Raw genomic sequence first — 23,704 nt, forward strand, 5'->3', positions numbered from 1 at the left:
TTTGTGGATGGGAGGGGGGTCATTTCCAACTTTTGACGGTTATCACCAACCGCACTTGCTGCTAACCTTACTACATCTAAGATAATTTTTCTCAAAAATTGCACACGATTAGCCTTAAAAATATGTAAAGATGTCGCAATAGTGCATTTAAGTAAATTTCTCGTTACGATAAGCAAAGAAAACTACATTTTGAGTCATTTTGCATTACATTAATTTATGGTGTCCGCCATTTTTGGATCCTAAGGGCTCCATTTAGCCTAAGATGGCTGAGCCAATCAGAGGTGGTAACTCCAGTGGCCATACTCTCTCAATATAGGTACTTTAGGTTTCAATGTTCCCAGAGGATTACTTTTAGTAATCTGCCGCGGGATATGCGTGATGAGCTGGTGACGGATATGCCGCTATGGGTGCTGCGTATGGACTAGGTGCGTAAGCCGGTGCTGGAGCTACGTACGGACTCTCGGCCTTCTTCTTCGGCTCAAATGGGTTGTGAGCTGGATCCGCGTTCAATCTAAACAATATCAAAAAGGTGTCATCTACAATGGAAACAAATAGACTTGGTGAAATCATGAAAGTTAGAGAAAAACAGTGATCCGGTCCCCCTCCATGATCCAGGAAAGAGTTTACAGCACTTATTTACATACTAGCGAAATGCCCGTGACTGGAGTCACGGGTCTAGAGGCCGCTAAAATGGTGGTATGGGAGCAAAACATGCCATAAAAAAATGATAAAATCGATAGAAAAATGAGTTGAGGGAGAGGGTGATGGAGCTAGAAAAATGAGCTGTGTGGGGGGGGGGGGTAGAATAAATGCTGGCAAAAAATTAAAACTAACCTAGCAATGATTTATTAACAAAAAAAAATGAAAAAAAGAAATTGAAATCCAACATCAGCTGATAGCAAACAAAGGTTACCAAGGAAACCAAGGAATGGAACTTTCATAAAAACAGTTTAGTGGAAAATAGCGTAAGTAGGGCACTTACGTTAATTACCGTTTATAAGTAAACGGTAAATGCGATTTAACCAAAAAACTATACAGTTCTTCATAAGACCAAAATGGACAAAATTGCAAAATTTGAAGAAGCTAACGTAAATCTAACGGTAGTTATCGTGAACGAAAGAATTGCTGACATAGATCCGGTAACTATTATAGGTGGGATGGGATGGTATGGACGCCAATCTTATGGAAACCCTTGGGGGGGGGGGGATAAAAATGTCGATTACTCTGGGTGAGAGTGGGCGACAGTGGATGAAAATGGGTTGTTGCCAATTTCTAACGCTCATCGCCTGGTGCACCCAGAGATAAGAGACCCCCCACTGAGGGAAACTTTTACTTTCGGGGATTCAACACTTCTTTATGGACAATCATAAAAGAGCAACAGTCCTTATATCTGCTAGGTGGAAGATGTTATTCGGGTGACCTAATAAGCCAAACAAGTTTGCTTGCAAACTTCGGTATGTTTGCAAATCGAAACACCCAAACCAAAAAGTTGTTCAACATTCACCTTGTAGGTAGGTTAACAGTTGAATGTTAGAGTCCCGAAAATAAAAGCTCCCACCATTCAGGGTAGCAATAGAGGGTCTCTTGTCTCTGGCTGCACCCGTTACCAACCTCCTTAATGTAGCGATTCAAGATGAAGTTTATTTTTAAGTTTGAGGCACTTTGGTCTCAGAACTTTTTCAAATTTTCATGAAGGTTTCATCGGTACACGGCACCAATAGCACAATTCCAGAATTGAACGCCTTCACTTTCGTGTGACACTTCACACTTAGCTACGCAGTCAACTAGTCGTCTATTTGATTCAAACAGTTTTCTTCTGGCTTAATTGTGGTAAAAAATGTTGCTTTAAAGGTAAGTTCAAGAGTGACTGTTTTAATATTTGACAGTGAACTTACGCATATAGGGAAGGCGCCTCTTGGCAATTGACATTGTACCACCAATCGCAGGCAAATTCACGCTGGTTGAAGAGGGTTCCGTTCGTGCAAAGGAACGAAGCGCCCTGCTCACCCTCTCGACCGTCATGGCACACGTGATAGGCCTGTAAAAGAAAAGGGTTGATAAGTGATTGAGTAAATATAAATAGTGTTACATGAATAATTGAACTTTCGGGAGAGGGGCATGATTAGGACAAGACTCTTTTCGGAACGAGACGTGAACTTAGCTCCAAATTTTTGGGATGTCAAGTCTACAAACGAGCTAACCTATGGTAGGTGTTAGTTCCTGAAGCCATACAACTACCCACAGAGATGTAGGAAAATAAGCTGAGCAATGGATGATTTTTCCCACGACAAAATAATCTTGAACTATTCGATGTTTAAGGGTTTTTTCTTCACGAACTAATATCTCTCAATTCAAGTCACCTCTCGGCCAAATTATGACAAGCGTCTTGCGACGTTTAAAAATGTCCGCCACCTTTTAACTTTTTTAACAGAGAAATAATTGTTGATAAATCTGTTTGAGCATTTCGTTGAATTTTATTGACAACACAAAGAAAATTCAGCGAAAATTTCGGACAGCTTTGTTGAAAAATTTCTCCGTAAGAAAATAAAAAGGCGGCGAAAATTTTTTAAACGTTCAATGGCGCTTGTGATACTTTGGCCGGAGGGTGACGAATTATTAAGATTCAACTCTCCTTCATACGCCGTAAACGTTTATGCATTGGTGCAAGGCTGACGAATAAACTGAAAAATCGAGTCGAACTAAAAGGCCATTAGGTCTTTCGTGGTCATAAGCTTATCGTAACTGCAATATATTCTGGTGGAAAGGTAATTATAGGTGTGGTCAGGTTCAAACCGTAGTGAGACCTTGCGAAACAAGTGTTCTTTGATGACCGCCCTCGTTACGGCCTGTAACTTGACCCCTTTACTTGAATGTCCCGAAGAATTGGTGTTATGACTATGTGCTTGTGCTCACCCAGTATTTGACTCTACTATCTCTCCATTATGGCCTCTACTACAAAACTTTAAATCCAGGGTGTAATAAAGCTCTTGCATATCGACGGTGAAACTACCAAACCACGTATCTCGTTTGCGGTGTTTAAAAATCTACGCTCGCATTTTATTTTTTTGAAGTAGACCAAATCAATATCATTCCTTGAAATTTTCACAGAATTTTTTCCGCACGAAGAGGAAAAATCACAGAAATTCTCAAGACTGGACGTTAAGTAGTTTTTCATTTAAAAAATAAAGTATGACAGGAAGTCTGCGACGTCGCAAACCGAGATACGTGGTTTGGTAGTTTCACCGTCGATATGCCACAGCAATTTGCAATTCAAGTACTTTCCCTTAAAAACTATATATTGAGAATAATCCTGATAGAAATAAGACGGACTATAGATGTACAAAGGAACTAAGTCTCTTAGATATAACGACGGTGTAAGCCGGCAATCACATAACTCGTTTGCGGTGTCTGAAAATCTCCGCCCCTTTGTTATTTTTTTAAAGGAGAACAAATTGACATCATTCCTTGAAGTTTTTGCAGAATTATCTTCGCACAGAGAAGAAAAATCACGACAGTTTTAAAGGATTGTCGTTGAGTAGTTTCCTGTTTAAAAAACAAAGTAAGACAGGAAGTCTGCGACGTCCGACCGAGTTATGTGATTGCCAACTTACACCGTCGATAACGTAGTTTGTAAATTAACTCTCAAAGTTAAGGTTACAATGAAGGAGATCGCTTTACGCGTTACATCCTTCGTCTCATTTTTTGGAATGTTCTTTTCTATGAGAGCCATAGAGACATTTTTTAATAACTTCAGTGGAAAAGAGTGTCCGTATCATATACAGGTTGACGCAACAGCGCCTTCAAAAAGTGTGATAAAATCTCACGACTTTAAGCTTCAAATAGTTACCGAGCTATGTCCGGGGGCATTGTCCATGGACAAATTTTGAAAATTGAGTCGTCTCAGTAGTAATTTTGGTGGACCATGCAGAAAAAAATTATTGTAATACAATTCAAAGATGAGACTCCCAGTAAGAAGGAGCGTACCTTGATCGCGCTTTTCCGGTATTCCTTACTGAAATTGTAGTTCTTAGAGGAAAACCATCTCATAAATTTGCCTGAAATTCTCAGTGACGTGCGAGAAAAGACACTCCAATTTTTAGGAAAATTCGTGAGATGGTTCTCCTAAGAAATAAAATTTTGGTATAAATACTGAATCAGCGCACAATTCTCTCATGGCGGAGACGACGCAGTGACTATGCTTAGCAAAATTTTCGCAATTTTTTGGGGGGATATGGTAGAATTCTGGTATACAACGCCCCTCTCCCCGGTCCCGCCCCCTAGCTCCAGGGTATACTGCCATGCCAAGGAAAAACGCCGTACGGGTCTTCAGCCGTTGCCAATGCTCTTGACAAATCACAAATTTTTAGGAAAATTTGCAATGATTTTTTTTTTCAATTTTTCACAGTATTTCGTTCGTTATTGGATCTAAGGCCTTGTCTCCACGGGACGTTTTCATGGGATTTGTCCCAAGTTCGAATCGCAGGAATGAAACTTTTTTCCCACTTACCGTCTCCACGGGACGGGGCTCATACAGTCCTGCGACTAGTTTGCGCGGGAAGATAAATTAGTTAAAGTCGAGTATTTAACCGGGATTTAAATAATAATTGCACTCAATTGACAATTAGACACATTATTTTAACTAAACAAACATGAACAATGTAGTAATGAATAAAATATCGCACAATTCCTTTTCACTTCTTCTTCTCTCAGTGGGTCCTAGGGGTACAAGTACCATACTTGGTACAACTTCGTAAGTGGGATTTTTCCCTGGGACAAATCTCGTGAAACGGCTCGTGGAGACAAGGCTTTAAGTGTCTGAATAGTTCAAAGGAAAATATTCACAACTTTCTCCAGGAATTAATATTTACTGAGAAAAAAATTTGGCAACATTCAAATACTTATACGGCGTTCTTCCTTAGCACGGCAGTATAGGTCCGTTGAAAGAATTTTCAGTTTACCTGACATCCTGTCTCTACGTTGGCGTACATGCCTGGGGCATAGGGCACATTTCCACAGTGGAAGCTGGTCTGTGGAACTGTATGATACAACGGGTAATCCACTCCCGGAGTCCCTGGAATTTTACTTAAATCTTGTGCAGGCTTTTTTTTGTAAACTGGAGCAACAGGAGCATATCCAACAGGAGCATATCCACCGTATCCAGGAGCCTGTCGAATCTGTAACGGAAAAAAGTAAATCAGTTAGCTCCACGAAAAACACACAATATTTTTTTTCGCTGCTGTAAATTCAGATGAGTGCGATTTACATATTGACTGTTGTAATCAAAACTGAGTATGTGTTATTCTTCGGTCTAGACACGATAATGACGTGGTCTCAAAAGAGCCGCAAGAAAAATGCTATTCGAAATCTAACTTTTTTTAGTTAGTATTTTCAGGGAAAAACAGAAAGGAAATATAAGATTGAATTGTGACTCACTAGATTTCATTTCATGAAATTTTTATGCTTCCGAATTTGTGTCGTGTATTGTTTTTAACATTGTATGTTTTTATTTGAATTTTCTTTGCAAGAAATAATGAGAGAAAAAAAACCTCTCCACTGTCAAAGCAAATTCTCCATGACTAGATGATTTTGACGGATGTAACCAGAATTAACATGACTATGCTAGACGTCACCTAATTTTTAATCGTTTTTTTTAAATTCTTAACAGAAAAGTAAACACAATTTTGAATTTAAATTGTGTAAACATTCTCTATTTAATCTAAGTAAAATACACATCAATATGGGATGCTAATGTTATGTTTAGATGCTAATATTTGTCATAAGACATTTGCAAATTATGCAACTCATCAAGGAAGCAAGCGCCACCGCACAGCATCGTTTCTAACGATGTCTGATGATGAACTCAAATTACTGGTGCACCGGTGCTTCGACCGAGCACTTACATGACGCGTCACATTTTTCCTTAACACTCACTCTGCCAATTTCCTCCACTATCAACAAGTTCCTCCATAATTTTTGTGTTAAATGATCATTGGGCGATCCATGGAATGCACTACTACGCGACGAAGGGTGTGAACTAAATTTTGCAATAGGAACTGCTATATCTGGCTCATCCATAAAAACACCCATCGATTTTGCAAAAATCAAAAACGGAGAGGAGGAGGAGGTAGAAAAAAAGAGGAAGAAGAGAAAACAGAGAAGGAGAAGAAAGAGGGGGGAAAGAGAAGTAAAAAGAGGGAAAGCATGAGTACAAAGAATGATAGGAAAGAAGAGGAAGCAGAAACGACAGAAATGAGCAAGTCAAAAAATGAAGAAACCCGAAAATGTAATGGTTTAAAGGTGGAGTCTTAATTGGACTTCATTTTGCAATTAGGAACCACAATGCTTTCTGAGTTTAAAAACAACGTATGTAACATTAGTGCCTTTGTGCACATACGTTTTTTTCGAACGACTGGCCAGAAATTGAATCAGTGAGAACGAAAACACACCAACTCGAAAAAATGAGTTTAATCAAGACACACACAAAACTGCACGATAGGTAAAGAAATTAGTCTAAGAAAAAGATTTTCAATGCCGAAGGACAAGGACTTAAGCACCTTTTAAAGGTCCAAGCTGGAATAGATGCGCTAACTTCAATGATCTCTATGAAATTTGACCGTATTTGATGAAAACTAAGCGTTATCGAGGTACAGAGTTGGTGTGTTCTCGTTCTCACTGATTCAATTGTTGTTCCAGATTAAAACATGTAGTCCAATTAAAGTCCATGTCCTTCGCAATGAAGAGGGTTTTGAGTTTGATGAATTTTCCTTTAAAAATTTAAGATTATCGAGTATCTAAAAAAAGGAGATATCTTTGTGACACAAAACTCTATATGTATTTGCCACGGGTGTGCTTTTTGCTTTTAACGGCTGATATAGTTGGTTTCCTCAAGAATTTAATTAGCATCCATATTATCTGATAAAAAGGAAAATAATAATGAATAATACCAAGATGCAGTTGTTCATGATTATTAAATTATTTATGGTCATTTATGGCACTCAGCCCATCTTCAGTGCCAGCTGCAAGTAATCCATCAATGTAGATGTAATGATCCATATGTAAGATGATGAAAACAAGCAATTATAATGCACACACAGTTAAAAAATAAAAATAAAGGCAAGGTTACAATCGTCATAATTTAAGAGGAAGAGTGACTTAAAAGAATCGACTAGTAATGCAAAAAATAAGGAGCAAACAACCAAACTGAAAGTATGAAATAACAATGGGTTGACGCGCTGCGTGAGCATAACACGTACGGATAACATACTCTGAAAGCGCTTTTATATCATTAAAACTGCATTTTGGTATGATTAATTATTATTTTACTTTTTATTGCTGTTTCTAATGTATACCGTACATATACACTACTGTACAGTTCATTTGCATTTAATGTTGGTTTTGGACTTGTCGAAAGGTTTTTAACATCACCTTGGGGGAATTTTAGTGAAGAGAAATTGCAGTTAACTAATTATTGTCCTGTCAAGTATATGGTCACTTTTAAACTGAGATAAATCTGCTTAAAATTACCCCATATTATTTAGTTATATTTAAATGAACACTTAATTAATAGTAGTCAGAGCAGCGATGGCGGTATTTTCACCATTGAGCAATATTTTACCAATTGGTAAAATTACTAACTTAAGGGGTAAAATACCATATTTACTGGTTATGACTACTATTCATTAAGAGTTAATGCGAAACACCACTCATTAACGGTAATTTTAACCATACATTTTTCTCAGAAAACCGATCATTTTTCTATACAAAAATGACAAAAGAACAAGATTGACGAATCATTACACTGATATGCGTCATCATTAGATGATATTCCTTTGATTTTTGACACAAAACTTACGTTATGCGGACCGCTTTTAGTAGAGAGGAAACAAGCCACATCAGTGATTTCAATTTTTTACAAGAGAACGTCTGTGCGGTTTCCTTTGGAAATTTTAAGGAATTTGCTTTGCACCATGCAGACAATGTTTTCATGTAAAAAATGAAATCCCCCAGTTAAATTTGACAAAAGCCGATGTGGCTTGGTTCATTTTTGCTTAACGCGGTCCATACTGCCATGCTAAGGAAAATCACCTCATCAACATTCGAAAGTTGGCAAATTTCATTCAATAAAATGTCTGGTTATAAGACATTTCGTCAACGATTTTTTGTCCACGCACCTGTTCTTTCTAGTAGTTCAAGTCCACGCGTTTTTTCGGGGCTACTATTGCGCCACGGAGGTGTTGCACAGTATCATACGAGATCGAGGGCACCCCAATGTATCATGATTGATGGCATCTTTTGAAAACGAGAAGTTCCCTCGCAAATTAAATGGAGTGACGACAACAAAAGGAGAGTGGTAGTAGAAGAACTTACGAAGTCCTAGTATTTGTATTCAATAACGTTTAGCATGATTTTTGAACTTCATCAGAGGAAAAAGTGACTTGAGTCAAGCGGAAATATGCTCAAATTTACCGCCGAGAAGATACCCTTATGAATCAATAAAGAAAATAATGCTTGTTTAAAGGAAATATGGTCATATTAAAAGAAAATCCACTTACTTCAAGCAAGCTTTCATTCAGTTATTTTATTCTTGATTCAAAATAAAATCTTCTTACGGCGTACTTAAGAATGCTTAAGCATATATCGAGTCAATTTTTTTCTAATAAAATTCAAAAATTATGCTAAACTTATTAAATACATGTGCTAACTGTTAAGACTTAATGAGTTTTTGGACTACCGCTCTCTTTTTGTGCCTCAGTATTTTGATTTATTTTGCGAGGAAAGCTCCGTACTCTTAAAGGATGCCTGTCATTCTTGATACGTTGGAGAGCCTTCAATTCTGTATGATACTGTACAACATCTCTGTTGCGATCTAGTTGTTTGAAGCGCTGCGGCGCGGCAGGCTAGGGTGACCAGCGCGACACGCGCATCGGCGCCTTCAAACCTAACAGGGATACTTCAGGCATTGCGCAATGCGTGAAGTATCCCAGTTAGGTTTGTAGGCGCCAGTGCGCGTGTCGCGCTGGCAGCACGCCGCGCGCTTCTCCGCTCTGTGTTTAACTCTAATATTTAAACTTCCGTAGCCAGCATTCTTCAACTAATAATTTTGAGATGTTTGCACACTCTGCATGGATTATTCTCTTTTAAATTGATGGGGAAAACACATGTATTACATGAAAATATAATGTGTGTTTTGTGAATATTCAGGTGACTCCGTGTCAAAATTCCCGTCAACGCTTGAACCAAGTCACTGTTTCTTATTTCACGCGTGGACGTAAGTTAAAGGACAAAATAGGTGCGTGGACAAAAAATCGTTAACGGAATGGCCTGAAACCAAAATGTCCATATTTTGAAGAAAATTATGAATGTTTCTCCTTGAAATTTTCAGGAACTCTAGTGAAATTGCTAACAAAATCATCTGAAAAATCGGAAAGAAAAATATTCCCAGGTTTACCGGGGAATTCGTGTTTTATCGAAGGAAACCTGGCAATACCTAAAGGTTTATACGGCGTTTCCCCTTAGCTCGGCAGCGTATGAGAGCGTTTGAGCGAGACTTCCGTTCACCTTTTCTGAGCGCCTTGTCTCGTCTCTTCACTGGACGATGACCACATCCGCGGTAACAGTGTTCGACACATGATATGTGCAGATGATTATCCAAGGTGAAAAGCGACCTGCCACTAATAACCCAACAAATAGCCGAGGCGTAACGCATATCCGACGGGGCAACCGGTGGAATGAAGTGCGTGCTGAAGGAGAAAACTATGCGCAATGTTCATTCGCATGCGTATGACACGCACATGGGAAAGAAATGGTCGGAACGCACAAATGCTCCGCATTTCCTTGTCGAGACCGCACAATTTCGCTCCAACTTCCGAGGTGCATCCGAAGAGGTTTAATAGCGCAAAACGCAAAAACGCTCCAAAAAGTTAATGGAGAATTTGCACGCAAATTTTGTATTGCTTCGTCTAAGAGTCAGTAAAGAGCTACATTTTTATAATTATTTTCTGATACGGAAAATAGTATAAAAATAGATTTAAAAGTGAGAAAATGCACCGCCTAGTGACTTCATCTGCAGCTTTTCCCATTTAATTAAGTGTGTTTTAGCATATTATATCAAGTAATCATATTCCCACCAATAATTGTTCAATTTATGAACCAAGAATATCCTCTCACCCCGTGATTTCCTTTTAAACACGAATTTTATTAAATCTCAGACACCTGCGAATTCTCCATTGTGAATCCCCGATATCCGCGAATGTGTTATCCGCGAATTCACTTAACTGCACGTAACTTTCGAAGTGTCCTCATTATACGCGATTCATCGTATCGTTTATCTGCAAATGAGTGGATATAAAGTCGAATTTCTGGTGAAATGACAACCGAAGAGGAGATAATTTCCTCAGTAAGAAGTGGGTGAAATCGAATGAACATCGAAAATTCTCTGTCCACTCAACCGGAATCCCTTATTCCCCATGAAACTAATGCCCCGGAATGATGTCGCATTGTCGCGGAACCATTAAACGGGGATCCACTATATAAATATGCATTCCCATTTTCGAAATAATATTTTTACACTAAAGGAAAAAACTGCCGCCAGTTTAACTGGAGGCCTTTCCCTCTCCTTCACTTTCGGAGTTTTACCTCTCGATGAACATTACCAGTCCTTTCACTGGCCAGCGATTTGCAAGTTGGGGGTAATGAGCCCCTTCGAAGCATCAAATTTGAAAACGGAGAACAGCCTGAAGATGTCTGATGGTGCGCAACCCATAAAAAACATTATCATGCACATCAGATATCGGTATGACTATACGCTTTATTTTTTGACAACAGTGCACTGTCTCAACGAATGTAATGTTCGCTATTATGCAAACTACACTTAACTCTTGACCATGCAATTTCGCAGCGCATGCGACGCATAAACGCGCCGGCGAAGAATTTGATCTATCGAATGGTGTATGATAATATGTTTTAATTTGATCTGTGGGTCAAGTGTAGCCATATATCATTTTTTGTGTATTGAAGCTACGAAACTGGACCATACACCTTTCGTTATGGTTGCTATTGTTCAATCTGAATGCGAATCAGAACGAAATGAAACTCATTTCACGGACGCCGCGCTACAGGGAGTAGTATATCCTACCGCCTCTTACTGATACGAAGGTAAACAAACACACATTAGTTGAGGGAAAGACAGGACGATTGCAGTCTCCTTCTAGTTGAATTTGTTCATTTTAAAATTTCATAAAGGTTTGCTAAACGTTAAGATGCCTTGAAAACTAAACTTCACTCAGAATGTTATTGATTTTTGCGGGTAGTACCTGATTTGATGCACCAGTACAAGAAGTATGTCTCCTAGTTAGTGTTTTGGATGACACATGTAGGGTCCATTTCTCCAGACCCCCCCCCTCCTGTGTTTTAATTGTACGTACTTTACATGATGGGTACAAAACTTTTTCTTTGCGGTACATTTGGGTACAAAACTAGTACAAGACTTTGTCGATCTTGAATTTTAATTTTGGGGAGGTGGGGGGTCTGGAGAAATGGACCTACTATGTACACATGTACACATGTACACATGTACACATGTACACATGTACACTTTATAGACCCGAAACTAATAACGAGTGAAAATAAATTTGAATTTGAATGGTTTTCCTGTGAAAACCACATACGCTTATTTACTGCTAAGGTAAAGCAAGGGAGCTTTAGCAGCCGAATTGTTACTACTTGTATATGAGCTTTCTCGTGAAAAGACGAAGTATTGCGTGCACGATTTTCAGTTAAAAATTTTAATTAAAATTTGTTTTTCGTTACTTCTATACACGATAATTTTAGTTTTCCAAAAGACGGGCAAAAAGACGCTCGTTTAAGGTATGAGATGTTTGTAAAACAAGCGTGACGTCAAGTGAAAAAGAAGGCTAAAGAATTATCGAAAAACTTAAAATATTCACATTATCAATATGTAATTCGCAAATTTTTCCTCTTTTAGAAGCGTGTTAGTTAAGTATAAAGTCTCTCAGCTTCTTTGAATCATCATCATTCAAATCTGTCGCAATACAGGGTGATCCAGGGTTAAACGGCCAGACTGCAGGCGCGTGTTCTGTGGGTCAAAATAAGAATTTTTTGTTGTAAATTCAGATTTCGATTGTTTTGAGATCACTTATGAATTTGGGGCATAAAAGCACAGGAAAGTACAAATTTTTTTTGAGATTTGGTTCACAAATGTTGCCAAAATTCAGGAAATACGATTTACTTTCCAAAATTTGGGGGCGGGGGGCGTAGCTCCCTCCGACTGAGGGCACTTTTGGAAAAACTCTTTAGAACATAAAAGTCTTATTTTGACCCACGGAACACGTTCTTGCAGTCTGGCCGTTCAACTCTGGATCACTCCATGTATTTGGTGCTTTTAGCACCTGCAGTAGGTAATAAGATTTGGTCAGAAGGAGAGGAGAGGAGGAACACAAAAGATGAACCCGAAATTTCTTCACAATGGAACGAGACGATCAAATGCAATCACTTACAGAGAGGGCGTAAAGACAAGAGATAGATATGGCTGCAAAAATTACACCAACCGAAACTACAGACTGCATTTTAAAGCTGAAACGAAACTAAGTAAAAGTTAAATAAAAAGTAAGTACGGGATGGATATGATGGCAACGAATGGTAATGAATGACTGACCGACTGTCAGCGGCGCCGCTGAGTCTTGGATCCCGAGCGCCACTCACGAGGCTGAACCCCACATGTGAAATATCAGCACCCCTGTTGCCGCATCGAAGAAAAAATACTTGGATCTGCAAAAAACGATAAAATAACAAAAAAAAACTTGGGTGTTATTAGATGATCACAAAATGAGAGAAATTATCAGCGCTGAATCCAAAAATGACCTTTACTTTCTTCCGAGACCTACTAATTTTCTGGAAAATCAAAATGACCAAAAACACGCGATTTTAGCTCCCAAAGAAGCAATTTTTTTGAATTTCAGTTTGTTGGAAAACTGATATAATTTTCTTTTCTTGAGAGAAATTATTAGCGCTGAATCCAAAAATGACCTTTACTTTTTTCCGAGATCCACTAATTTTCTAGAAAATCAAAATGACCAAAAATACGCGTTTTTTACTCCTAAAGAAACAATTTTTTAAATTTAAATTTTCTGAAAAACGGACATGTGAAGGAAAAACTAAGATAATATTCCTTTTTTGCACCAAAAAATAAGTTGGAAAAGCCACATAAGAGGAGACACTCCAGATAAATTAAAGTCCCCATCCTTCAGAACATAAAACAAACTGATAAGTGTTAAAGTGGAAAATTGGTGTATATCTCACCATTTAACTAGAAACCTTCGTTTTTGAGGATAATCTCTACCGTCCAAAAAAAAATTAATGGGTGCAGGGAGAGAATAGGATAATTTTCGGACTCATCGCTAAAAATTACACAGAAATCACGTAACAAATTTTCAGCGTTGTTTTCGGCGCAGGCCGAGGTGTATTGCGGACCATTAGGTGGAGTGAGAAGAATAGCACTGCTGAATATGCTTCCTCGTTTAGATTTAGCTGATAGGGCATACGTCAAATTGAAAGTACGATACAATTTTCAATTGACAAAACAGCACCTATCATGCATCTACCTCAAGATCAATGGTTTTAAAATTTTCCCTCCCGGAAAAAACGAAAATTAGCGAGGTTCATATCAGCGACCGGAAACAATCTTATGAGCTCGAAAAATCATTCGAGAATGAAAAAAAAAAAAAAAATCCCTTATGATACACGATAACTCTAAAATGGTCAGGAAAAATTCAACGTGCTGAGAAGTGATTTAATTGAAAAGCACTTAAAAATCACTTTAGTGTACATCTCGACTCGAAAATTTTGGTTTTTTTCGTAAGCGGCGTGTTCGAGTTGGCGAATACAGGAGAAGTTGATTTAAAATTTTCATGTAAGTCTTGTGACATTTTTATAAAGAAACATGCACCTGCGCTGGTGCTCAGGGCTGTATTCGTATATATAGTCGTTTAAAGAGCTCTTTTCCTTGAAAGACTCCTTATAGTATAGGGAGGTTTAATGAGTTCGTAGCACAGCATCATAGAAAGGAGACTTTTGACGAATTTCGAGTAGAATTTATAGGCATAACTTTGAAATACGTTAAAATTGTCCCTTTTATAATGCCGTGTTAAAGATCTCTTTAAATCTTCCTTTATCACAATGTGAACCGTGTGTGGCTGGGGCCATTTAAGGAGTCTCTTTGGTATATCTTTCCCCCTCATTTTATTTTGAATTTTACGATACGATGTTGCAACCCAGGCATGCAAAGTACATGAGCCACCGGACTACGAAGCGATATAGCGGAGAGATGATCGCTGGTGCAACATTAATCCTCAATACACCGTGATCTTGGATAAAATCATCAATGTTTCAAGGCCCCTTGATTTTATTTGATGTAAATATCACGCAAGAATGTTAAGATCTTCTCTGCCTACACTAAGCATTAACCAACGAAAACATCACCCAAAAAAGCCAAGAAGATACTAATCATCGATTCTCGTGCCTTGCTGCCTCTTGTATGTAATGTTTGTACCGACAAAAAACTCATTAGATTACCTCGAGTTAGGTGAGATAAAATATGACAATATCTAATTTATTTCAGAGGGAAAGATATAAAATTAAATAGAACTGAGGCACTCAAAAATTCGAATGTGAAAAACAAAGTTATGCACGATATCTATAGAGCTCAAAGCTCTGGCTTTATTTGAGAAAGCAATTCAACAGGGATGAGGGGGACAAATTCGGATGTTTTTTCCTAACCTACTTTTTCTGTATCTTTTCTAACTTAATGTTTTCTTCCAACTACTAGTTTTTTTGTTTAAATTACAGGTTTTATTTTGCTTACGAGCTTTACAATCGGTTGACCTAATTTTTAAAACTTTTATCTGCTGTACAATTCGTCGCTCCTCTGACGTAAGGGCGTATCTTAATTTCCGCGTGAGCCCTGTTTTACATATAAATCCATGTTTTCTAGGGCTCATGCGGAAATTCACAGTTTCTGATAAAAGAGGAAAGGAAAGGAAAGGGGGGATTCGTCAGCTCGCTAAAGAATCTACCCTTGTATAAAGCACATTTCAATGACTAAAATTTTGGCAAAATTGAGTTAGCAACTTTGCCGCATTCTACAGTATAAAATATACAAGCTTATGATTTTAATTTTTTGAGCGTTCTTCAATAACGTTGTAATGTATGAAAAAATTGCAAAACTAAACTTAAAATTACGAAAATGACGAAGTTTTCTCTTGTTCGGCAAAATCGTCAGTTTGCAGATGGGCGGCATTGTTTGTTAGCCATCGATTTGCAAAAGTAGGTGGTGCTATATCAAGAAAGAACTAAGATTAATTTGCTCTTAAAAGTCACACAGAAATTTAATAATATAAATATTACAAATGACACGTAAATAAACCCTGAAGGTATACCCCAAGGATTTAGCACATTCATCACATTTTGCAAAAAATACACTCTCAACTTATTGGTAATGCCAGTGCTCGTTAGGATTCCTCATGTTAACTTCAAAATCATAGATATCGACGATGTAAGTCGGCAATCACATACCTCGGTTTGCAACGTCGCAGACTTCCTATCATAATTCATTTTTTAAACGGAAAACTTCTCAACGGCAATTCTTTAAAACTGCCGTGATTTTTCTTCTCTGTGCGAAGAAATTTCTGCAAACTTACAATATGGTATCAATTTGTTCTCCTATAAAAAATAACATAGAGGCGGATATTTTGAGACACCGCAAACGAGATTGCGGAACTACACCGTCGATATGTAGTAGGTATGTACCTGGGAGCTGTCCTCTATTCACCATAAAAATCTCTGAAACTTCTTTGCCTTCTAGCTGATCTCTGCCTCCTGAGTCTATCTCTACTCTCCTGTCTCTCCAGTCTCTCCTTCATGCGAAGCTCCCTATCCGCTTGCTTCTCCTTCATGCGTCTCTCTCTAGCCGCCTGTCTCTCTCTATTCCTCCTCTCTACTTCCGCTTGGAACGCGGCCCACTCCTTCTCGAAGGCGTCGATCTCCGCTTTGTCGGTCACCTCCTCTCCAACTATGACGTTCCCATACCACAGAGCTCCGTCACTGGACTTTGAGTACGAGAGCTTTTCGCCCAACTTGCTGACGTCATCCGCGACCAGCTTTCCGTTGACGTAGACTTGGTGGTTCCTCAGCGAGACGTCCAAGTCGCCTCCTGGGAGGCTACCTCGCAAGACGAGCCCATCCTGGTTCGCATCGATGTGATGACCTATCCAGTTGTGTGTGGTCGATGAGAATACTGCTCCCCCGTTGTTGATGATAGCACCGTTGCCGAAACCGTTGAAAACGTTGTTGCGGTTGATGATCGATAAGGGTGGTCTACGCCTGGAACCGTTGACCGGTGACGGCATCGGGTCGTCATCGGTGAAGCCGTGGTTGGCGTTGCCGGTAATCACTTGATTACTGTTCCTGATTATCGAGGCTGGTTTTCTACCCCTTGAAGGTGTTCCCTCGTTGTCTGACCCTCCTGCCCTCCAGGATGTTGGTTTGGTGTCCTTGAACATGTCTTGAAACCAGTCTTGACCCCCGGATGAGAAAGGTGACGGACCACCGAAAGGCCAATTCGAAGGTCCATCGCTTTTTTCTTGCTTATTGAAACGGTTTTCGACAATGTTCTCAGCTCTATCCTGTTCAAATTTCTGGATTTCAGCCTCGGACATGGGCTGGCCGATCTTGATGTTGGTGTACCAGAGGGTCCCGTCGTCGGATTTCTGGTACGTCGCCTTTTTGTCTAATTTTTGGGTGTCCTCGCAAACCAGTTTGTCGTCGATGTAGACCTGGTTGCCGATTACGTTGACGCGGAGTTTCTTGTTGGAGTTGCCGCGGAGAATCAGATCGTCGTCGTTGATGTCTATCCTTTTGTTATTCGTGAGAGTCAGTCTGTCCGGCATTTTTCCGGAGAGACTGAGACCATTAACGTTATCGAGGAAGTTGGTTTTTCCATCGGAGCCGCCATTGTTGATGTTGAGACCCTCGAAATTTATGCCTCTGGTTTTTAGGGTGTTGGGTTCCTCAGAGGTCTTCATAGTCTGTTCTGCTGATTCTGGTTCTTTCTCCACTGGTATAACCTCGTGTAAATATTTGATCTGGATTTTTTCTCCATCAGGAGAGGTAATAGTTTTCTCATGATGTGCAAATGTTGGACAACAAGTCGTCTGGAATAGAAAAATGTATCCTCGATTCATGAAGGTGAAAAACGAACCAAGGTGTTGTGATTAAAAATTTTAATTAGTTCAGCTTACGCCATCATCAGAGCATTTGTAAATCTTAAAAAATAAACATAATCACATTTTGAACTTTCAACTTGAAGTTAAGTTGATTATGTTTATGTTTCAAGATTTATAATAGCTCTGACGATGGCGTAAGCCGAAAGCTATCTTAGTTATTACAATTTCTAACCACAACAACTTGGTTCGTTTCTCACCTTTTTACAAAATGGTGTTGTTCAAGAGGGAGCTCTAGTAATTTGACGATTCAGTTTTCAATGAAAGAAAAAGTAATAACGATTTCCTACTGAGGCACTGATAATGTACAAATTAAAGCACTGATTTGGGAGTTTTTCATGTGATGTGAGATTGAGTGAACTTTTACTCTACTTTACGGTATTATTTAACTATTTTTCATTTTTAATCTAACTGACTCAGAAATGACTTTAAACAGTGACTTACAGTTAGCATTTTACGTACTTGCCTCTAAATCGGTGTCTCAGTTGACTCGATCCACGCGTTAATGGACTCGATATATCATAAAGTCGGAAACACAAAGCAACTATTTTTAACAGTGTAAATACTCAAAGCAAATTCACCTGCGATGGTCTATTACAAAATTATAGAAAATGGATTTGCAAAAATTGCGTCTTACCGAAAAAAGAATTCCTATGAAAAGTAAAAGAGAATGATTCGCAAGAACCGCCATGGTTCCGAAGTACTGACTGGTGACGCATGAATATAGAGGAACGATTTTATAGGAAACGTTTGCGTGCAAAATAACCCTGCTTTTTTGACGTTCATCAAAATCAGCATTAATCTGTCAGAGCTTTTGATTAGAGGCAGAGGAGGAAGCGGAAAATCCAATTTAAAAAAGTTGACGTGGATTTTTCCGTTGAATCATATCTCCCTGTTCCTACGAAGAATTTAAGGATAGTGCAACGGACCACCTAACAGGGTCAGAAATCAACCATTGCAATTTTTTGCTCAAACTTAATCGTTTAGTTTAGCTTGCGTGACAATTCTGATGGAAAAAGTGTTGTCAACCATTTACTACATAGATTGCATGGAGGAAAGATGAGTCACGGGGCAAATCTCGCATGGCTCATCAAGAACTCCAATAGACGTTCGTCCATGTCGTCAGAATTGCGTGTTATAATATGATTGACGTACATATTTTTTTTTTTTTTTTTTTTTTTTGAAAAATTGGAAATGTAAATCATCATAGATATCCAACTTATCGCACTAATAGCGTTTCAAGTTGCGTTCGCAGACTGTGATGTGATCTCTTGGGTAGAAACTGAAAATCGAAACCGACATAGAATAAATCAACTACAACTTTCAAAAGTACTCGTTTAATGATCCAACCTCCTAAAATTTTGATTTTTAATTAAGTTAAGAGGCTTAAATAAAGTGATTTTAAAGAGAGCCTCTTCTGGAAAATCGACGATTGGGTTTATGTTTTGGAGTTAAGACCTCACCATGAACCGCGAGATTTTATGGAAAAACGGTGCGAAAATGATGCGTATACCCGAATTTTTATACTTAAATTTACTTTATTTTTTAATATTGTATACTATGTAATATCAGGATTTTTTCCTCTTTTTTTCTAGTAAATGTAGTTTTATATTTCTGTGAGTTTTAATAATTATTTGATACTAAGTTGCACTGATATTAATCTCATAGCATAAATTCATCCTCAGATGTGCGTGCGGTATCGCTAGAACACCCTGGTAAAAATTGGCAGTAGAATCTGTGTTCCAAAATACAATAGACCTACGGTCGGCTGTAAGATTTCCAATAGCTTCTATAGCCGGCTACACAATTTTTTATAGCCTTTTATTGCCGATGGCGATGAAGCAACTCACAGCCAGGCGATAAAATGTATGCTAAACGTCACTAATTACGGATGCTAGGACTTGGTGAGTTTTTGGACCAATGCTCTCTTTTTGGGCCGTAGTATCTTGATTTATTTTGCGAGGAAAGCTCCGTACTTTTGATGGATGCCTGCCATTCCTAATATATTAGAGCGCCTTCAGTTTCGTATGATGCTGTGCAATACCTCTGGTGTGAAATGGTTGCTTCAAGCGCCGTGGCACGCTGCGGTGCGGCAGGCGGGCAGCCAGCGCGAAACGCGCATTGACGCCTACAAACGTAACAGAGATACTTCACGCGTTGCGCAATGCGTGAAGTATCCCTGTTAGGTTTGTAGGCGCCAGTGCGTCGCCGCTCCGCTTTGTGTCAGGCTCTAATATTTAATCTGGCGGAGTCAGCGTTATTCAACTCATGATTTTGAAATGTTTGCACATCCTATATGGATTAATCTCGTTTTAATTGATGAAAAAAATATGTATTAAAGGAAAATATAACGTGTGTTTTGTAAATATTAAGGTGCTTCCGTATCAAACTTAATGATCTCCAAAGCACACGAATTTCTACACAATTTCTTATAGCCTTTTATAATCGATGGCGAAAAAGCAACAGCCAGGCGATAAAGTGTAAAGCCCGGCTATAGGAACTATAGCCCGGCTGCATAATTTTTTATCGCTTCGTAAAGCCCGGCCGTATGATTTTCTCCGCATTCTTCAGCCGGCTATAAGAATTTCTATGGTATTTTGAAACGCAGCTCTTATCGCCAATTTTTACCAGGGCAGCGCATCCGAATCAGTCAACGTTAGAATTGACCGAAACTTAACAGTTGAGTGGGTCAGTCGGGCTATTCACAGTTACGTGTTTTGATCGTTCACGCTATTGGAGATTAGCGATAAATATTAAAATTTGTCTAAACGCCAAGGTTCTTCGTCTTTTATCGACGCAGGTATTGCCCATCGAAAAACACTGAGTATTTCACAAGCAATTTTGACTAAGGAACTTGCATTGTGGTTTACAATTTTACGGTCCACAATTTTGCATCCTGTCCAGTGGTCCATTCCGAAGCACCTCGAGGTTGGCGCACGATAATAGTGTGGCGCTAAGCGAAATGCACAAGGTGCGCGGTGGCGCGCGGTGTTTCAGGCGATCTTCGCGATTGATAATACAACCAACGGCCGTGATCAGCTCATCAGTCACTGCTGAATGCTGATCTTTTCCCTCCCTCGCCCCCCTCCGATTCCATGCCCCCCTCCCCGTTGCCCTAACACGCCTTGTTCCACTTTCACTATCGTTCCGGCGGCAGCGACGCGACGGCGGCCAAGCTGTCTACCCTGTCATTTCCCAACCGTTCTGCAGCACGCCGCAGACTCGGATCAGCTTACTCTCCGTTGGGATTTTGTGGTGGCACGAAGTTTAGAATATCGATGGAGAGATGAGCTTAAGTCGGCATCACTCCATTCGATACTTGCATGTCCCGTTCAAAGACTTTGAAAAAAGTCCATAGGTCTACACGGAGAAAAAACCTCGTGCGTGGGACCCGAAATTTAGGTCATATGGATCTCTGAAGTTTTCGGATTGAGCATCTGAACACTTTAGGTCTACGAGTAGCTGTTGAGGTTCGGATCACACATCTGAAACTTCAGTTCTTACATCTGAAGTACTTCGGTTTTCACATCCGAAAAACTTCGGTTTTCACATCTGAAGTACTTCAGTGTAAGAACTGAAGTTTCAGATGTGTGACCCAAACCTCAGCAGCTGGACCTAAAGTGTTCAAATGCTCAATCCGAAAACTTCAGAGATCCATATGACCTAAACTTTGGGTCCCACGCACGAAGTTTTTTCTCTGTGTGGAAAGATAATTCAATTTGATCATGCTGAGCAAACGCGTTGTAAACATTCGGCCATTACCTAATTTCCCCTGATAAAATACAAATTTCCCGGAAAACTTGTGATTTTTTTCTCTCTAAAATTTTCAGGAAATTTTATCTGCAAATAAAACCTCCGAAATTCAAGGGAGAGTTTTCATGGCTTCTCTCAGAACTGATTTTTTAATTGAAGAAAAAAATGGTGACATTCGAATGTTCACACGGCCAGCGTTTGCCTCAGCGTGTCTCCGCAGTACATGGGCATGAACTAGGGAGAAAAAAGGGGACTGACCCCACCAGAAATCTACTCGGCCTCCTCTAAGGAACGTGAGGGGCTTTGCAAAGAAATCGCGTGATAAATCTTTCATCTTTTATTTTCATCGATTTTTTTCTTCTTGTGAATTCTTGTCTTTTAACCTTTTGTGCAAGATTATACATTGAAATTATAATACAATCAATTTTTCGAGGAGAACACCTCGAAATGCTCCTGAGTTTACTCAATTCTCTGAAGTTCCCCCCCCCTCCCCGGACCCCTAATCTAAGATAGGGAAATCCCCCAAATCCTCTTTTGGAGTTTGAGGAGTCCCACGGCTCCCTCTTTGTGGGGTGTCTGTTAGTGCCTCCCGACTCCCCTTAATGAGACGCTTTTCTACCCTCCCCCCCACCACAAAACGTTCCTTGTTCCGCCTGCACGGGGGTACATGTTCAAATTGACTTAAGGTTATAGATCTATGATGGCGTGAGATAACATGCACGTATCAAGGTTTAAAGTGTTCAGTGCGTTTCGCTCTCATGATCTTCTGATGCTCGCTCTCGCTAAAAACGCAAAAGTCAACTGAATGCTATGAGTTATTTTATGACATTGCAGCAGTGCCGAGCTCCACCAGCGCGTCCAGTGGCGTGGCGTGCTTTGCGATGTATCGATTGATCTGCCATTTAAACATATGGAAAAGGATCGATTAACAGGATGTTCGCAACAAACACCTTAATAATCGATTCTTTACCATAGCTTCAAATGGGGAAATATCGTTAATCGATTATTCACGCCACGCCACCAGCGCGTACATTATTTGAGCGGATAACAAGTCTACTCTAGCTAGGTAACCTTCCTCCCGGCGGGACGATGATGGAAGTTATGAAGGTGTCTGTTTCCAAATCTTCCAGCGCAGGCTCGTTAATCTTTTAATGGACACTTAACACTGCAAGCAAGATCTCAATCAATTTTTGACTTCGGATGTCACACCGATGCCAATATGGATGCCTCTACTCTTGGAAGCACCCAAGTTTCAACTGAACTTGGCCCTGCAGCGAGAGGCATAAAATTCACGCATTCACGTGGAGCGCTAATCGTAGAGGCGCTAAAATCTCGCGCATCTATTTCGCTTATTCAAATTTGAAGAGAATTACTTGTGTTTGCCTTCTGCTTTTTCATTTTCTTCATATTCTCCTTTCTTCTTATTCTCCTCCTTCTTCCCTTTCTCCTCATTCACCCACTCATTAATCTTGATGAGGGGCGCCACATGTTGACACATGTCTCAGACAACGTATCTTGGTTTGCAACGTTGCAGACTTCCTGCCATACTTTGTTATTTTAAAGGAAAACTACCATAAGACAATTCTTTTAAACTTCTGTAATATCCTTTCTCTAGACGAAGAAAATTCCTTGAGATTTTCAAAGAATGACGTTGATTTGTTCTCTCTCAAAAAAATAAAATTGGGGCGGGGAGTTTAAAACACCGTAAACGAGATACTTGGTTTGGGAGTTTCATCGGCGAGAGTGGGTGACAATTTACCCTTGTAACGGCCTAACTAAATACGTTATGTTTTATGTATATGAACTCGCAGTCGCTTAAAAGTCTGGTCGATGCGTGGCAAAAAAAATTAATATTGTTTCCACTGAGATGTCAGAAGAGGGAAGAGGGGATGAAAATTGAGAAGAAGAAAGAGATTACGGATGAAGAGGAGAGCCATAAAGAAACTGATAGAGAAAGATTGGCAAGAGAAAGAGAATGAGCAAAAGAATGAGAGAAAAAAAATGACAGTGAGAAAAATTGAGATGAAAGAAGAGTAAGGAAACAAACCAAGTTAGGATTGTTACACTGAGAAAGAAATTCGGTCACAGATGCTTTGGTTTCTATGACTGAAAGCTTCGGATATCTGAACGAGAAAGCTCGGTTCTGAGTACGAACCGAAATTCAGAAACTGTTACCAAACTCCTTTTCTTAACTTAATATTACGGAGAAAGAGGGGAATTGAGAAAGCTTAGTTAAGACAAAAAAGGTGGGAAAGAAGAAAGAAGAAAGGAGAGGAGAGAAGGAGGAGGGAAATGGAGAGGAGGAGGAGGATAATGTAAGAGAGAGGAGAGGAAAGGGGGAGAGGAAAGGGGGAGAGGAAAGGAGGGAAAATCGAGGAGGAGTGATCGAAGGAAAAGTCAAAGGCGAAGAAGGAAGAAGAAGAAGGAAAGAAGAAGAAAAAGAAGAAGAGGAAGATTGATAAATATCTCACCGACGGTTATCGTTTTTCAAATTTTGTCCTCTTCAAATCTCGATCCCGATTGCCACTTCGGTGCCGAAACTGATTATCGCTCATCCAATCCACGCAGAAAAGCTCTACTCTCTAGGCGACATTATCGGCTTGGCATTCGATCCGGCAATGTTGCGAAACTAGAGCACAATTCCAACCTCTCGTTTC

The 23,704-nt window shown here is 39.5% G+C and overlaps 2 protein-coding genes across 3 annotated transcripts; both read right to left on the bottom strand.

Moving 5' to 3' along the window:
• Positions 1 to 326: 326 nt before the first annotated feature.
• Positions 327 to 12,667, bottom strand: LOC109039550 (uncharacterized). The gene is made up of 4 exons (XM_072296052.1): positions 12,516 to 12,667; positions 4,959 to 5,174; positions 1,896 to 2,038; positions 327 to 511 (listed from the first exon to the last, which is right to left on the bottom strand). The coding sequence occupies exons 1-4, from the start codon at positions 12,582 to 12,584 to the stop codon at positions 352 to 354; spliced, it is 588 nt and encodes a 195-aa protein (XP_072152153.1). The 5' UTR covers positions 12,585 to 12,667; the 3' UTR covers positions 327 to 351.
• A 2,708-nt stretch (positions 12,668 to 15,375) lies between these two features.
• Positions 15,376 to 23,681, bottom strand: LOC109039549 (uncharacterized). Of its 2 annotated transcripts, none has more exons than XM_072296050.1 (2): positions 23,519 to 23,681; positions 15,376 to 17,225 (listed from the first exon to the last, which is right to left on the bottom strand). In XM_072296050.1, exon 2 carries the CDS (start codon positions 17,094 to 17,096, stop codon positions 15,837 to 15,839), a length of 1,260 nt encoding a protein of 419 aa, XP_072152151.1. In that variant the 5' UTR covers positions 17,097 to 17,225; positions 23,519 to 23,681; the 3' UTR covers positions 15,376 to 15,836. The 2 variants fall into 2 exon arrangements, with proteins under 2 accessions (XP_072152151.1, XP_018910595.2); XM_019055050.2 differs by lacking the exon at positions 23,519 to 23,681 and adding an exon at positions 17,932 to 18,075.
• Positions 23,682 to 23,704: the final 23 nt, after the last annotated feature.

Source organism: Bemisia tabaci, chromosome 2 (assembly GCF_918797505.1).
Source record: "Bemisia tabaci chromosome 2, PGI_BMITA_v3".
NCBI lineage: Eukaryota > Metazoa > Arthropoda > Insecta > Hemiptera > Aleyrodidae > Bemisia > Bemisia tabaci.